The sequence below is a fragment of the Rutidosis leptorrhynchoides genome, chromosome 10, assembly GCF_046630445.1.
Source record: "Rutidosis leptorrhynchoides isolate AG116_Rl617_1_P2 chromosome 10, CSIRO_AGI_Rlap_v1, whole genome shotgun sequence".
In the NCBI taxonomy this organism is placed as follows: domain Eukaryota; kingdom Viridiplantae; phylum Streptophyta; class Magnoliopsida; order Asterales; family Asteraceae; genus Rutidosis; species Rutidosis leptorrhynchoides.
The window spans coordinates 296650442-296665170 of record NC_092342.1 but is presented as its reverse complement, the minus strand read 5'-3'; the positions used below and the strand labels follow the sequence as shown (position 1 = coordinate 296665170).

At 36.3% G+C, this 14729-nt stretch overlaps 2 protein-coding genes across 3 annotated transcripts; one reads left to right on the top strand and one right to left on the bottom strand.

Moving 5' to 3' along the window:
* Nucleotides 1–644: 644 nt before the first annotated feature.
* LOC139872034 (uncharacterized) lies at nucleotides 645–5158 on the bottom strand. 2 transcript variants are annotated; one of them, XM_071859821.1, is made up of 6 exons: nucleotides 4933–5158; nucleotides 2940–3984; nucleotides 2088–2138; nucleotides 1668–1763; nucleotides 1448–1591; nucleotides 645–974 (listed from the first exon to the last, which is right to left on the bottom strand). In XM_071859821.1, exons 2-6 carry the CDS (start codon nucleotides 3927–3929, stop codon nucleotides 843–845), a joined length of 1413 nt encoding a protein of 470 aa, XP_071715922.1. In that variant the 5' UTR covers nucleotides 3930–3984; nucleotides 4933–5158; the 3' UTR covers nucleotides 645–842. The 2 variants fall into 2 exon arrangements, with proteins under 2 accessions (XP_071715922.1, XP_071715923.1); XM_071859822.1 differs by having other exon boundaries at nucleotides 2940–3945.
* A 2911-nt stretch (nucleotides 5159–8069) lies between these two features.
* On the top strand, nucleotides 8070–12351 carry LOC139871177 (uncharacterized). The gene is made up of 6 exons (XM_071858913.1): nucleotides 8070–8793; nucleotides 9046–9458; nucleotides 10190–10956; nucleotides 11059–11446; nucleotides 11528–12036; nucleotides 12240–12351. Exons 1-6 carry the CDS (start codon nucleotides 8070–8072, stop codon nucleotides 12349–12351), a joined length of 2913 nt encoding a protein of 970 aa, XP_071715014.1.
* The last annotated feature ends 2378 nt before the right edge of the window (nucleotides 12352–14729 follow it).

Genomic DNA, 14729 nt, shown 5'->3' with positions numbered 1-14729 from the left:
TAACAAAATGGTTAATCTAGTGATGAAGCCTAAACCAAGGTATCAAGCTCCATTGAGATGCAAACTCAAGGTTTGTGTATTTAATGATTAGCTAGCGGAGTATATAAAAATAAAACATCTTTTCTCATAAGCAAATATCGATTAATTAGATTAAACGACATCGCTAGAGCCAGGCATTACAAAGTACAAGTTGCAAAAAAGATATGGACCTTTTAGGGAGTATTCGCTAATTCGGCAACTTAGAGAGCACTCTTAGATGTTGACCAAATTTTACTTTGATCGATTTTACAAGTAATCCCGATTTTTCTACGAATTGAACTTATTTGCGACTAATCCCGAGTTTTGGCCGAATACTCGCCAAGGAACTCGAAGTTCTACAACCATGCCAAGGTACATGCATTAGCGGTCTAATTTCAAATTAATTCTATATATGATGTGATAGCCGAGAATACAAATAACCGTATCACGTCTTCAAAGCTTGGCGATTATACACAAAATCAAGAACTCGATACACATGATCGAATCCCATTATCTAATTCTTGGATTCGAGAGACAAATTCCACCAAAATTAGTTTGTCTTGTCAAGTAACGGCATATTAAGACACTATATATAGGTATAAATAGGATATTTGAAAGTCTTTTTGAAGTCTCCAATGGGTATGGTTTTACCCATAAATATAGTCATAGTCATAGTAATAGTAATAATAATCATTTCATCACAAAATCTCTTTACTCCGTACAACATACCCTTATTGTCTCCTTTAGTCTAAGAAAACAGGGGATTAAAAAAGACCCGTACGCATAAAAATATGCCAACAAAAGCAAAAGAAATGAACCACATTTCAAGTAGACAGGCCTGTCACTTTGCAAATGGGACAAAGATTCTTTTGTGTTAGCCACTGTTTTATGCAACATGTGTGGAACTCATGTCCACAGTCCAAATTCCCGATATCGTCTCCGTTTTCATACTCTTCCTGCAATACAATAATAAACGATAAACAGAAAAAAGTTTTCCCTATTTAAACTCTGCAATAATACACACGAGCACTCTCAAAGGCGTCAATTCATGTTGCAAGAACTATATACTTGTTCTTATTTGCACGTCCCACTTACAATTCTTCTCAGAGTTCAATTTTAAAGAAAGATCTTAGCAAATAGAATAAAATTTGGAAGTCAAAAAGCTTCACGGTTATTATCTTATGCTAAATGGAGGTGAAAAGTTACGTTCGATACACAATATTCAGAGATATTGTTGCAGGTTATACATACACATTGATACCGTTAGATAAATTTATTAGTAATTGATCTTTTTATGTCTACTTTTAGAACGGATATAACTATCATGCCTTCATGAGTTTTAGTGTACAAACGAACACTTTTTAATCTCTAAATTTTAAGTATTTTAATAATCATTTTGATTTTATATACAAGAAATAATGAAACTTACCCGGCATATGCAGCATGGCTCCATATTTTGGTTGTATGTAGCTATAAAAGAGAAGTGTTTTCTTTGTTTCATCAACTTCAATATCGCTTCCTCGGTCAGCCCAGTTTTGACTTCCCCTATGCGTTCTCCAAGTGCCAACAGTTCCTGATAACGAGCCAACTTAGCACGCAAGATTCTCGAAATAGAGTTATAGCAAAAAGAAATACAAAACGTTTACTACCTCATAAGACATGTTATCGACGTCGAGCCTCATATCGCGGTGCCGATCATGCATGTCAGCAACCCCGTTTATAAATGGATCAAAAAGCATAAAATCCTGACATATTGCAGATCAAATGTTTGCGTTATTTAGGTATAAACAGTAAAATAGGTACGAGCAGGGTTTACATCATTATAATAGACAAGGATGGTACTTGCAAAAATGAAAGTAATTCCGATATTAATTATGGTAAAAATAATTTGCGTACTAATCTCAGTTGTAAACTCATCTAATGTATCAATGTAAGCTATAATACAAGTCAAGAATATGGTATTAGGAAAATGCGTATGGATTATAATTCAGTACGGGAATATGAATAAACATAAATATAATTAGTATAAATAGGATTTGAATAAGATGCAGTTTGGAAATAAAACAGACCTCAGCACGCAAGTTTTCTCCTCTTCGCAACGCATACAAAATCTGACGCATCTGTAACGTGAAAGTCAAATCAAACATCATATAATAACTTAATAAGATACAATCAGATCACGGAATTTTAAATAAATAGCAATTAAAATACAATGCTCCAACATATTTAAACGAATACATTCGCCTAGTATTGAACGCTACCAGTTGATATATAAAGATATACAAACTTCAAATCCCCAAAATGGTCATGTTAACATAGTAATGATAAACCTAAGTAAATTACTTATCAAACGTTATATCTTGATTTTAAAAAGTAATATCTAAACGTAGAGCATATATATAAAAGATATGGAAGAATTTCAAATTTAGGGTGCATTTGATTACCATTTAACCGAATGGTTTAGCGCTGAATGCTGAACTTCAGCAAGCAGCGCGTTTGTTTCTGACAATATCCTTTTAAATTATATCAACAACGCTTATTACACAACTATAATGTATTTTTATTCATGCAAAAAGTTAATAAGATAACTTTACAAAATTCGCAGAATTTATTCAACGTGATTATCAAACAGGTTGTTGGTTGTTGTCATTCACAATCAACTCCATTCAGGACGTTTGAATAATTCAACGTATGAACCATTCAAACGCCTAATCATTCAGTTTTATCAAAAGCACCCTTAGTTAATAACTTAATATGGATTGTACAGTAGCTTTTAAGAAGTTCTTGAGAAAGAGATCTATGCATCTACATTCACCTATTTTGGAAAGAACCATCTTGAAACGGGTAATTAAATCCATTCCAACAAACATAATATAAAAGAAAAATGTACAAAATTGTTATATAGTATGACGAAAGCAAACCTCAGAAACCAACGCATTTCTTCCACCGGTACCAACCTGCCAATCATCATCAGGGACCTCCAACGGCCTTATTAGAGGTTGATGATGACGTGGCAAGGGCACAATTTCATCTGAGGTGGAAGAAGAAGAACCTAACGAGAACCGATGCAAATGACGAAAATGACCTAGATGACCTTGCGAATCCGACTCGGTAGATGGGAAAAGTGTCCACGGAGGATGATTATCACCCAACCTTTGCTGACTTGTCGAGTTAAGATCAGGCATCGAAAGTGTCTCATTCCTCGAACTACTAGATGAACCGGCATTAAAGCTGGGCCCACCTAAAGTCCAATTTGTGAAATCTTGACCCGAATTCCTATTATTATCTCTAGAAAATCCCGAACTTGGAAACGGAACAGGGTTTCTAGGCATGACGGGAACACGCATTGACGGTGGTTGCGGGTTTGAACGATGTTGACCCGACATTTGGTCATAATATCTCTGTGAGCTCTCGGGGTTTAACGGGTCCCGAGAATTCAAATTCACCATAGGGGAAGATAAACCTCGATTAGTTCCAAAATAATGAGTGTCCACGTCAGCAATACTCAGGCCATCATTGCTACTATTATTATCATCACCATATTCAACGTTCAAATCAACATCCATAGGAGTAGGATCAGAGCTCGAAATCTGCAGATTCAGTGGCTGATGATCGAATTGTTGTCGTAAAAATCTTAAATCGTGAACATTGTGTGAAGGGGACCAATTATTATTAGGTGTTTGATCTTGTACATTTGGTCTAGAGCTCGATTCTCCTATATCCCGTCTGCTAGTACTATGAGATTTACGATGATCACTTGAAACGTCATTAGTTAACAAACTCCTTTCAGTTGGAGATGATCTAATGTTGCATCCGTCAGATTCGCCGGTATCGAAACCGTTAAATGTGGGGCCCTCGTTAAGATCAACCGTCTCAGGGAACTTATCGAACATATTCCTTTGACGTCTCATCAGGGACAGCTTGTATCTAAAAAGGACCAATGATTAAGCAGATAGATAAGTGTTCCTGAAAAAGATACATGTTTAATAAGTAAATATATATTTAAATCAAATAAGATTAGCGAATTATAATGTGAAGGTAATCTAGAGAAGAAAGTACACAATTAATCGACAAAATATGAGCATTAATGTGCATAACTGAGGTAACATCTAAGTAAAAACGATAACTACATAACATGAAACTGAACAAATGCAAAACAGAGCAAGTAACAGAAAATAAATGGGCATAGTTCATACAAAATGCACACATCAAGCAAAAAAAAAATTGATGCCTGCTAAAAGCTTCAAATTTCAAATATACTTGCTAAAAGTAAAGAAACAAAAGAATACCAAATCTTTTAAAGTGGAATTAAAGGCTCAATTTGACATGCCAATTCATAAAAATTTGTCTTTTCATTCAGGGATACAGCAATTATATAGAAACAGAACAAATAAGTATTTTAGTATGTACATTATATGATAATCAATTACAATGCTCAAAAAACAAAATGAAGAACTACAATATAACAATAACAATATCCAATTACAATTAAACTAATAAACACCATTGAACACACAAAATAAGTCCAAATTCAAAACAATCCCCTTATTCTCAACAAAAATAGCTACACTTTGCAATTTGAGGTCAAACTGGTCAATTTAAAATATTAGATAAATCAACAACTGTTAAATTTGCACTCAAACTAAACAGCTCCAATTTCTGAAATTAAAAAATCAAACACAAGAAGAAAAAAAATCACAAATTTGTGCAAAATTCGTTAGTTTCTTACTTTGAAAATTAATAAATAAGAAAAAGAAAGCCAAATATTAAAAAATAAAAAAAACTAGATCGGCTTATTCTGATACACTTAATGCAGGAATAATAAAATTATCAAATTGAACATCAATTAGTACTAAATTTAACAAAATAACATCACCCATGCTAAAAAGTAGTGAAATTGATCGAAAATTGTACCGATGATGAAAATTAATCAGGCCAGTATAGCAGGTGGTGGTGGGTCAACAACGTTTGACCAAAGAATCGGAAAAGATGATTGTGGGTTTCGTTTGTCTACGGTTTCATTTGACGGTGGGTTCAGATAAAATTATTATTTTATTATTATGTATTAAAATAAAAATAAAAAATAATAATAAAATAAAGATGCGAGAGGAGGAATAAGGGATGATGATGCTGATGAAAGAGAAGATGAAAAATACTGTGTCTGTGAGTGTTTTTGTGAAAGAGAGATTAATTGCTCCTTAATATCTAGTAATTGGGCTCATGATTTGGGTTTGATATTGGATTGGAATAGGTTTTTATTGGGTTAATTTTACTTTTTATTTAAATCTAAAGCCCATTTCGTCAAATAGTTTATCAACATTAGACTTGCAATGTTAAATCTAATTCGGAAACTTAATTTCAATACAGTTTCAAAATTCTTTCAATAGTGATTCAAAACCATCCAGTCACACGAATTTACTAAAATTTTGAGTGAACTCGTGGTGACCGATTGATTTAACAAATATGGCCGACAACTTTTGATAAGTAACCGAAATTCATGTGCAAAGTTGTACGATGCCAGCTCCCAAGAATGTAACCTAAATTCTTAGTAAAGAATGGATTGCATGGGTTTGTCGGGCTTCGAGTTCACACAAATAGTTTGCGAACTCGTAAGATGTCGGTTATCAAGTAAGTAACCAAAAATTTAGGTATCGTTGGATTGAATGGGTTCGCTAGAACTCAAGTTCGCACAAAGCGTGGCGAACTTGTGCGATACCAGTTGCCGAATATGAACACAAATTCTATGACATGATTGCGTATGAACTCGTTGGATTGAGTATGAACTCGTATGATGATTTTTTTCTCCCTTCTTCATCGCTAATTACGTTTTTCTTACTTTTTGCGTCGATGGTTGTTGCGCTAGGTTTTATCCATCGGATTATTGTTAGTTGAGTTACACCTGAAAATTAACGAGGGCTGGAGAACTTAACACTCCATATCACATCGGATTAAGAATGAAAATGTAAGTTTCTTAGACCATCCCATCGAGCTTCGTACTTGATCTGACCTCAACCATGCCTTCGAGGGCGCCAATGGCACGGCCATGCCTCGTTGTGCCCTAACCAGCCTTGCCCTTACTTTTTTCTTGAGATAGCATTTTACAGGACGAAGCTCAATGGCATTTTGGGTTATACTTTGGGCATGAACACTATAAACTAATTTATATAATTAATTTAGTGGGGTCATGTCCTGGTGATAAAATATATCAGTGATGACAGTGAACATATCATGAGGAGAAATGGGAAAACATGCTGATGTGACGGTCTGTTCTTGTGAAAAAAGGATGTCATTATTGGGAGTGATTTTATAAGATTAAAGAAATGACTAACTAATATCTCGCACAACAATTTTTAGTTGAAATGTAGAGATATATGTATTAGTCACAATCATATAAGGAAAAATCCTTATTCTTGTACATTGATAGATTAAATATGAATCATGGTGGTGAAGAATTTACAGCTTGAATTACATTGACCTATACATAACGCTCACTATTGTTTATTGTGACAATGTTACTGTTATGTTTTTGTCTACTAATTCAATACAACACCAGCGCACTAAGCATATTGAGCTTGATATTCATTTTGTTACTGAAAAGGTTGCTCGTGGTGAAGTTGGGGTTTTATGCGTTCCTTTCAATATCAGATAGCATATATTTTTACAAAGGATTTCCCCCGTGTGTTTGTTCAATGATTTTTTATCTGGTCTCAACATCCGCCAACCTTCCGTTTTGACTGCGGGATTATATTAGTCGCGATCATATAAGAAAACATCCTTATTCTTGTTTATTGATAGATTAGATATGAATTATAATTGTAGTAGGATTCTATTTCCTTATATCGTTTACTTGGTGCGTGATGTATATGTATGTGTGTGTGTCTATATATATATACATACATATATATATATATATATATATATATATATATATATATATATATATATATATATATATATATATATATATATGTATGTATGTATGTATGTATGTATGTATGTATGTATGTATGTATGTATGTATGTATAGGATGCTCATTATCAATGATGAGGTAACAAAATTGATAACCTTATAATATGGTTAGTGTTGGTGATTTTAGCATGATCCAACATTCATTTTAGGGATTGGATTACTATGTTGAAAGTGTTTTCAAACCATTGTACGTTACACGAATTTGGAGAGTGTGGAGTACACGTTCGTAAAACGTGAGATGGTTTGATGTATCATTTTGGACTTGGAAATGACATTTGGAACTTAAGGAATGCGGATCGCGATTTGAAAAGGCCATACGCACGAAAAACCATTAGCACGAAATTTGAGCTGCTGGACAAGGTTAAGCCGCGGCGCGGCTAGGAAGCCCGCGGCGCGGCTAGGAAGCCCGCGGCGCGGCTCAAAGGGTGTTTTGGTGGTCGAGACTTGTATCAATATCAAGTTGTTGGTGGCTTCATTAAGCCGCGGCGCGGCTTAAGGCACGATTTCAATGTCGAGCGTTTTGGCCTGATTGGAAGTTTGGTTCTTTGTTAGCCCGCGGCGCGGCTTAACAATCACTCGCTGAAAAGGTGCCTTTTCAACCCAAAAGGCACATTTGAACCCCAAACGTTTTGGGGTTGTTCCAGGGCACTTAATCTGCGTTTTTACATGTTTTTAGACCATTTTAAGTCTAAATACATGAATATTAACTTCTAAGTCACTAATGGGTATGAATCAAAGGTTGTGACTTTTCAAGAAACCTTTTGACCCATTATAAATACACTCTTTGTGTATTTGAAAAAGGTTTCAAATTTTTAACCTTTTACACACACTTTTAACTTAAACAATTAGAAAATAAATCTCTAAAATTGTTTTGATTGTTTTCTTTTAGCCAAGACAATAATCTAGTCTTTGTCTTATCTCAAGCGAAACTTCGTGTAACCCGTGGCTAATAGGGTCGAAATATTCGATTAGGATAGTGTTCACACGATTCAAAGATCAATTCGGAGTCGGTTCCGTTTCAGGCACGAAGGTTTACTTACAATCCAAGTTTATAACATTCTAATCGAATATTGTGATCACCATGTCCGGTGAAACGGTGAAAGAAATGACTTCAAGGTTTGCAAAATTAGAGAAATATGAAGGCACAGATTTTAGGAGATGGCAAAACAAGATGCAATTTCTTTTGACCACATTGAAATTGGTTTATGTGTTGTCAACTCCAAGGCCCGATGAATCGGATGACGAGACAATAGAACATGCCCGGTTAAGGAGCAAATGGGACAACGATGACTTGATGTGTCGTGGCCACATTCTGAATGGTATGTCCGATGTTTTATTTGATGTTTACAATTCGGTTGAATCAGTAAAGGAACTTTGGGATAAATTGGAGGCCAAGTATATGGCCGAGGATGCATCTGGCAAGAAATTTCCTGTTAGCAATTTCAACAATTACAAGATTGTTAATACTAGGCCCATCATGGAACAATTCCATGAGATCCATAGGATCTTGGGGCAATTTACCCAACACAACATAAGTGTGGATGAAACTTTCACGGTTTCATCCATCATTAACAAATTGTCATCTTCATGGCAAGCTTTTAAACACACACTCAAACACAAAAAGGAAGATATGAATTTGAATGAGTTGGGTAGTCACTTGAGAATTGAGGAATCAATTCGGGTACAAGATATTGGCAAATGGAAGGGTAAAGAAGTGGGATCTTCTTCAATTAACATGATTGAAGATAAATCCCATGGGAATAAATACAACAAGAAATTAAACAACAAGAAACGCAAGTTTGATGGCAACAAGAATGCGTCCAATAAGTAGGACAAGAAGTCTTGTTGAAGATGTGGCAAACCCGGTCACTCTAAGCGGGATTGCAAAGTCAAGTTGGTAGGAGGAGGAAGCACATCGGGTGCGGGCTAAGGATCAAAGGATCCTACTCCTAATCAAGGTCAAATTTCTGACTTTGTGACCATTCCAATTAAGAACTATGTTTCACATATTTCTAATGCATTCTATGTACAGGATGATACAATTTGATGGTGTGTAGATTCGGGTGCAACTTTCCATGCTTGCAAGGACCGTGAATGGTTCAAGACTTTTATACCGGAAAAGGATGTTTTGCACATGGGCAACGAATCTATTGCTAGTGTTGTTGGTTATGGAAATGTTGTATTGGAGTTTAGCTCCGGAAAAACTATTACTCTTTATAATGTATTGTATGTACCTAACTTGTGTAAGAATCTTATATCTAGTCCCATGTTGAATAAATGTGGGTATAAACAAGTGTTTGAAAGTGACAAATATATTTTGTCTAAGTGTGGTGTGTTTGTTGGTTTTGGGTATTATAACAATGGTATGTTCATGCTTAATCTCAAAATTGTTCCTAGGGCCATCAATTCTACTTGCATGATTAGTTCTAGTACAAGTGATTCCGGTTTATGGCATGCTCGTTTAGGTCATGTACATTACAAAAGAATGTATGAAATGTCTAAGGATGACTTAATACCAAGTTTTGATAAACATTTAGATAAATATAAAACTTGTATGCTAACAAAGATCGCTAGACAACCTTTTAGAGAAATAAACCGAAAATCATCATTATTAGAACTAATTCATAGTGATCTATGTGATCTTCATGTTACTCCTTCAATGGGTAACAAGAAGTACATAATTACTTTTATACATGATTTGTCTAGGTATTGCTATGTGTTTCTTTTGCATTCTAAAGATGAAGCTTTAGACAAATTTAAAATCTAAAAAACTGAAGTACAATTGCAACTTGATTGTTCAATTAAAACATTGCGTACCGTTCGAGGTGGCGAGTATTATGACCCGGAATATTTCCAATCGATAGGAGTGATTCACCAAACCATGGCTCCTTATACGCCACAATAAAATGGTATAGCCGAAAGGAAGTATAGGACACTTAAAGAGATGGTTAACTCCATGTTGTCTTATTCCGATTTGAGTGAGGGATTTTGAGGGGAAGCCATGTTAACGGCTTGTTACATTTTGAATAGGATTCCCAATAAGAATGGGAAGAATACTCCATAATGACTTTGGTTTAACAAACGTCCGAACTTGCATTACTTGCGAGTTTGGGGGTGTAGGGCGGTCTTGAGACTTCCGAAACCCAAAAGAAAAACGTTGGGTGAAAAGGGTATTGATGCATTTTTATTGGATATGCCGAGCATTCCAAGGCGTATAGATTCTTTGTCATTGAGCCAAATGATGCTATTTCGGTTAATACCGTGATTGAATCTAGAGATGCAATATTTGATGAATCTAGGTTCACATCAATACCTAAACTAAAGGATATGGTACCTATTGCAAGTACCTTCCGAGGTGCTCAATTGGAAGAAATTCCAAATGAGACTCATGAGCCACGTAGAGGAAGTAGGAAAAGAACTCCTAAATCATATGGTGGGGATTTTCAACTATTCTTAGTTGAAGGAATAAGAGATAGTGTTATATCTCAATTTCATTATTGTCATAATATTGAGGAGGATCCGAGGACATATGATGAGGCCATGAGGTCTCGTGACGTTGCCTTTTGGAAAGAGGCAATTCGTGACGAGATAGACTCTATCATGGAAAACAATACATGGGTTCTAGTCGATTTGCCTCCCGGTTGTAAACCTTTGGGCAACAAGTGGATCTTCAAAAGGAAGATGAAAGTTGATGGATCGGTTGACAAGTTTAAAGCACGTTTGGTCATACAAGGTTTTAGGCAAAAGAAGGGTATTGACTATTTTGATACCTATGCTCCGGTTGCGCGTATCACCACCATTAGATTGTTGATTTCGCTTATATCGATTCACAATCTTGTTATTCACCAAATAGATGTAAAAACCTCTTTTCTTAACGGTGATTTGGAGGAGGAGGTGTACATGAAACAACCAGAAGGATTTGTCTTGCCGGGAAAAGAGATTAAGGTGTGCAAGTTGATCAAGTCTTTGTATGGACTTAAACAAGCACCAAAGCAATGGCATCAAAAGTTTGATGATGTTATTTTGTCTCATGGCTTTATGATCAACCAATCGGATAAATGTGTGTATAGAAAATTTGATCACAAGGGAAATGGTGTGATTATTTGCTTATATGTGGATGACATGTTGATCTTTGGTACTAACCAAGATCAAGTTGATAAGACCAAACAATTTTTGTCATCTAAGTTTTCGATGAAGGATATGGGGGTTGCGGATGTGATTCTTGGGATAAGGATCATTCGTGGTGACCATGGTATCACGATAACTCAATCTCATTATATTGAGAAGATACTCAAGAAGTTCAATCTTGAGGATACCTCCCCGGTGAGTACTCCCATTGATCATACTCTTAAGCTCTTACCCAATACGGGTTCGGCTGTGTATCAACTTAAATATTCGAGTGCTATAGGGTGTCTAATATATGCAATGACTTGCACTAGATCAGATATTGCCTATGCGGTGGGTAAATTGAGTAGATTTACTAGTAACCTGGGTTCTCACCATTGACAAGCTGTGAATAGAGTATTTAAGTACTTGAAGCAAACCAAGGACTTTGGTAGCACATATACCGGCTTCCCTTCTATTCTAGAAGGTTATTCGGATGCAAGTTGGATAACCAATATAGAAGACCACTCTTCTACTACTGGTTGGATATTCCTACTTGGTGGAGGAGCAATTTCATGGGCCTCCAAGAAGCAAACATGTATTACAAATTCGACAATGGAGTCGGAATTTGTTGCATTGGCTGCGGCGGGTAATGAAGCCGAGTGGTTAAGGAATTTGGTATATGAAATTCCTTTGTGGCCAAAGCCCATTCCTCCTATTGGTATACATTGTGATAGTGCTTCAACGGTGGCTAAGGCTTATAGTCACATGTATAATAGTAAGTCTAGACACTTGGGTGTTAGACATTCCATGGTACGTGAATTAATCAGGAATGGAGTGATCTCCATTGATTTTGTAAGATTGGAACAAAATCTAGCGGATCACTTGACCAAGGGACTAGCCATGGACTCAGTGCACAAGTCGGCTATTGGTGTGGGATTGAAGTCCATCTAAATCTTTCAAAGTGGGATACCCAATTCCCTTCTAGTACAACGCTAGGAGCTGAATTCAATGAGGAAAGCCTATTTTGAGAAGATTGGAACACATGTTTTTATATAATCTCAAGGGTATATGTTCGGACCTACAAGATAAAGTGAGGTTGAAGTTTATAACTTCTTAATAGTTCTCTTGAAAAATTGCATTGTAGGAGCAAGATTGAAGAGAGCTACCTAAGTGGACATGAAGTTGAGCTGCTTCAAGAAAGCTTTGGACTTAGTATTCTATATGTTCATGATTGGATTGAGACACATGGCTCCTAATAGTGTCAAGTTTTTATTGTTAGAGAATATGGAACTAGTGTGTATATTATCGACGGGTTTTCAAATGAATTGATGGGTTCAAACTATTAGAGCACCCTGATTTTCAAATTCTTGCACGTGTAATATACTATGTGTAATGTCAATCCATGTGACATTTACACTTATGCATTAGTTTCTAATTGTTGTTTTTTAGTAATCAAGGATCATACTAAAATGGCGGGATTTTTTGGTGATTTTAGCATGATCCAACATTCATTTTAGGGATTGGATTACTATGTTAAAAGTGTTTTCGAACCATTGATACGTTACTTGAATTCAGAGAGTGTGGAGTACACGTTCGTAAAACGTGAGATGGTTTGATGTATCATTTTGAACTTGGAAATGACATTTGGAACTTAAGGAATGCGAATCGCGACTTGAAAAGGCCATACGCATGAAAAAGCATTAGCACGAAATTTGAGCTGCTGGACACGGTTAATCCGCAGCGCGGCTAGGAAGCCCGCGGCGCGGCTCAAAGGGTGTTTTGGTGGTCGAGACTTGTATCAATATCAAGTTGCTGGTGGCTTCATTAAGCCGCGGCGCGGCCTCACCACCCGCGGCGCGGCTTAAGGCACGATTTCAATGTCGAGCGTTTTGGCCTGATTGGAAGTTTGGTTCTTTGTTAGCCCGCGGCGCGGCTTAACACTGACTCTGTGAAAAGGTGCCTTTTCAACCCAAAAGGCACATTTGAACCCCAAACATTTTGGGGTTGTTCCAGGGCATTTAAACTGCGTTTTTACATGTTTTTAGACCATTTTAAGTTTAAATACATGAATATTAACTTCCAAAACACTAATGGGTATGAATCAAAGGTTGTGACTTTTCAAAAAACCTTTTGACCCATTATAAATACACTCTTTGTGTATTTGAAAAAGGATCCAGATTTTTAACCTTTTACACACACTTTCAACTTAAACAATTAGAAGATAAATCTCTGCAATTTTTTTGATTGTTTTCTTTTAGCCAAGACAACAATCTAGTCATTGTCTTATCCCAATCGAAACTTCGTGTAACCCGTGGCTAATAGGGTCGAAATATTCGATTAGGAAAATGTTCACACGATTCAAAGATCAATCCGGAGTCGGTTCCATTTCTGGCACGAAGGTTTACTTACAATCCAAGTTTATAACATTCTAATCGAATATTGTGATCACCATGTCCGGTGAAACGGTGAAAGAAATGACTTCAAGGTTTGAAAAATTGGAGAAATATGAAGGGGCAGATTTTAGGAGATGGCAAAAGAAGATGCAATTTCTTTTGACCACATTAAAATTGGTTTATGTGTTGTCAACTCCAAGGCCCGCTGAATCGGATGACGAGACAATGGAACATGCCCGGTTAAGGAGCAAATGGGACAACGATGACTTGATGTGTCGTGGCTACATTCTGAATGGTATGTCCAATATTTTATTTGATGTTTACAATTCAGTTGAATCGGCAAAGGAACTTTGGGATAAATTAGAGGCCAAGTATATGGCCGAGGATGTGTCTAGCAAGAAATTTCTTGTTAACAATTTCAACAATTACAAGATTGTTGATACTAGGCCCATCATGGAACAATTCCATGAGATCCTTAGGATCTTGGGGCAATTTACCCAACACAACATAAGTGTGGATGAAACTTTCACGGTTTCATCCATCATTGACAAATTGCCATCTTCATGGCAAGATTTTAAACACATACTCAAACACAAAAAGGAAGATATGAATTTGAATGAGTTGGGTAGTCAGTTGAGAATTGAGGAATCAATTCAGGCACAAGATAGTGGCAAAGGGAAGGGTAAAGAAGTGGGATCTTCTTCAATTAACATGATTGAAGATAAATCCCATGGGAATAAATACAACAAGAAATCAAACAACAAGAAACGCAAGTTTGATGGTAACAAGAATGCGTCCAATAAGAAGGACAAGAAGTCTTGTTGGAGATGTGGCAAACCCGGTCACTCTAAGCAGGATTGCAAAGTCAAGTTGGTAGAAGGAGGAAGCACATCGGGTGCGGGCCAAGGATCAAAGGATCCTACTCCTAATCAAGGTCAAATTTCTGACTTTGTGACCATTCCAATTAAGAACTATGTTTCACATATTTCTGATGCATTCTATGTACAAGATGATACAATTGGATGGTGGGTAGATTCGGTTGCAACTTGCCATGCTTGCAAGGACCGTGAATGATTCAAGACTTTTGTACCGAAAAAGGATGTTTTGCACATGGGCAACGAATCTATTGCTAGTGTTGTTGGTTATGGAAATGTTGTATTGGAGTTTAGCTCCGGAAAAACTATTACTCTTTATAATGTATTGTATGTACCAAACTTGCGTAAGAATCTTATATCTAGTCC

What these genes read in the sequence shown, in the direction of transcription:
- LOC139872034 (XM_071859821.1), bottom strand. Translation starts at nt 3,929, where the DNA reads ATGAGACGTCAAAGGAATATGTTCGATAAGTTCCCTGAGACGGTTGAT. An exon ending in TCGATAACATGTCTTATGAG is followed by an intron (nt 1,592 to 1,667) that starts GTAGTAAACGTT and finishes GCTCGTTATCAG; the next exon opens with GAACTGTTGGCACTTGGAGA. An exon ending in AGCCATGCTGCATATGCCGG is followed by an intron (nt 975 to 1,447) that starts GTAAGTTTCATT and finishes ATTGTATTGCAG; the next exon opens with GAAGAGTATGAAAACGGAGA.
- LOC139871177 (XM_071858913.1), top strand. Translation starts at nt 8,070, where the DNA reads ATGTCCGGTGAAACGGTGAAAGAAATGACTTCAAGGTTTGCAAAATTA. An exon ending in TGCAAGTTGATCAAGTCTTT is followed by an intron (nt 10,957 to 11,058) that starts GTATGGACTTAA and finishes ATGTGTGTATAG; the next exon opens with AAAATTTGATCACAAGGGAA. An exon ending in GCTATTGGTGTGGGATTGAA is followed by an intron (nt 12,037 to 12,239) that starts GTCCATCTAAAT and finishes ATTGCATTGTAG; the next exon opens with GAGCAAGATTGAAGAGAGCT.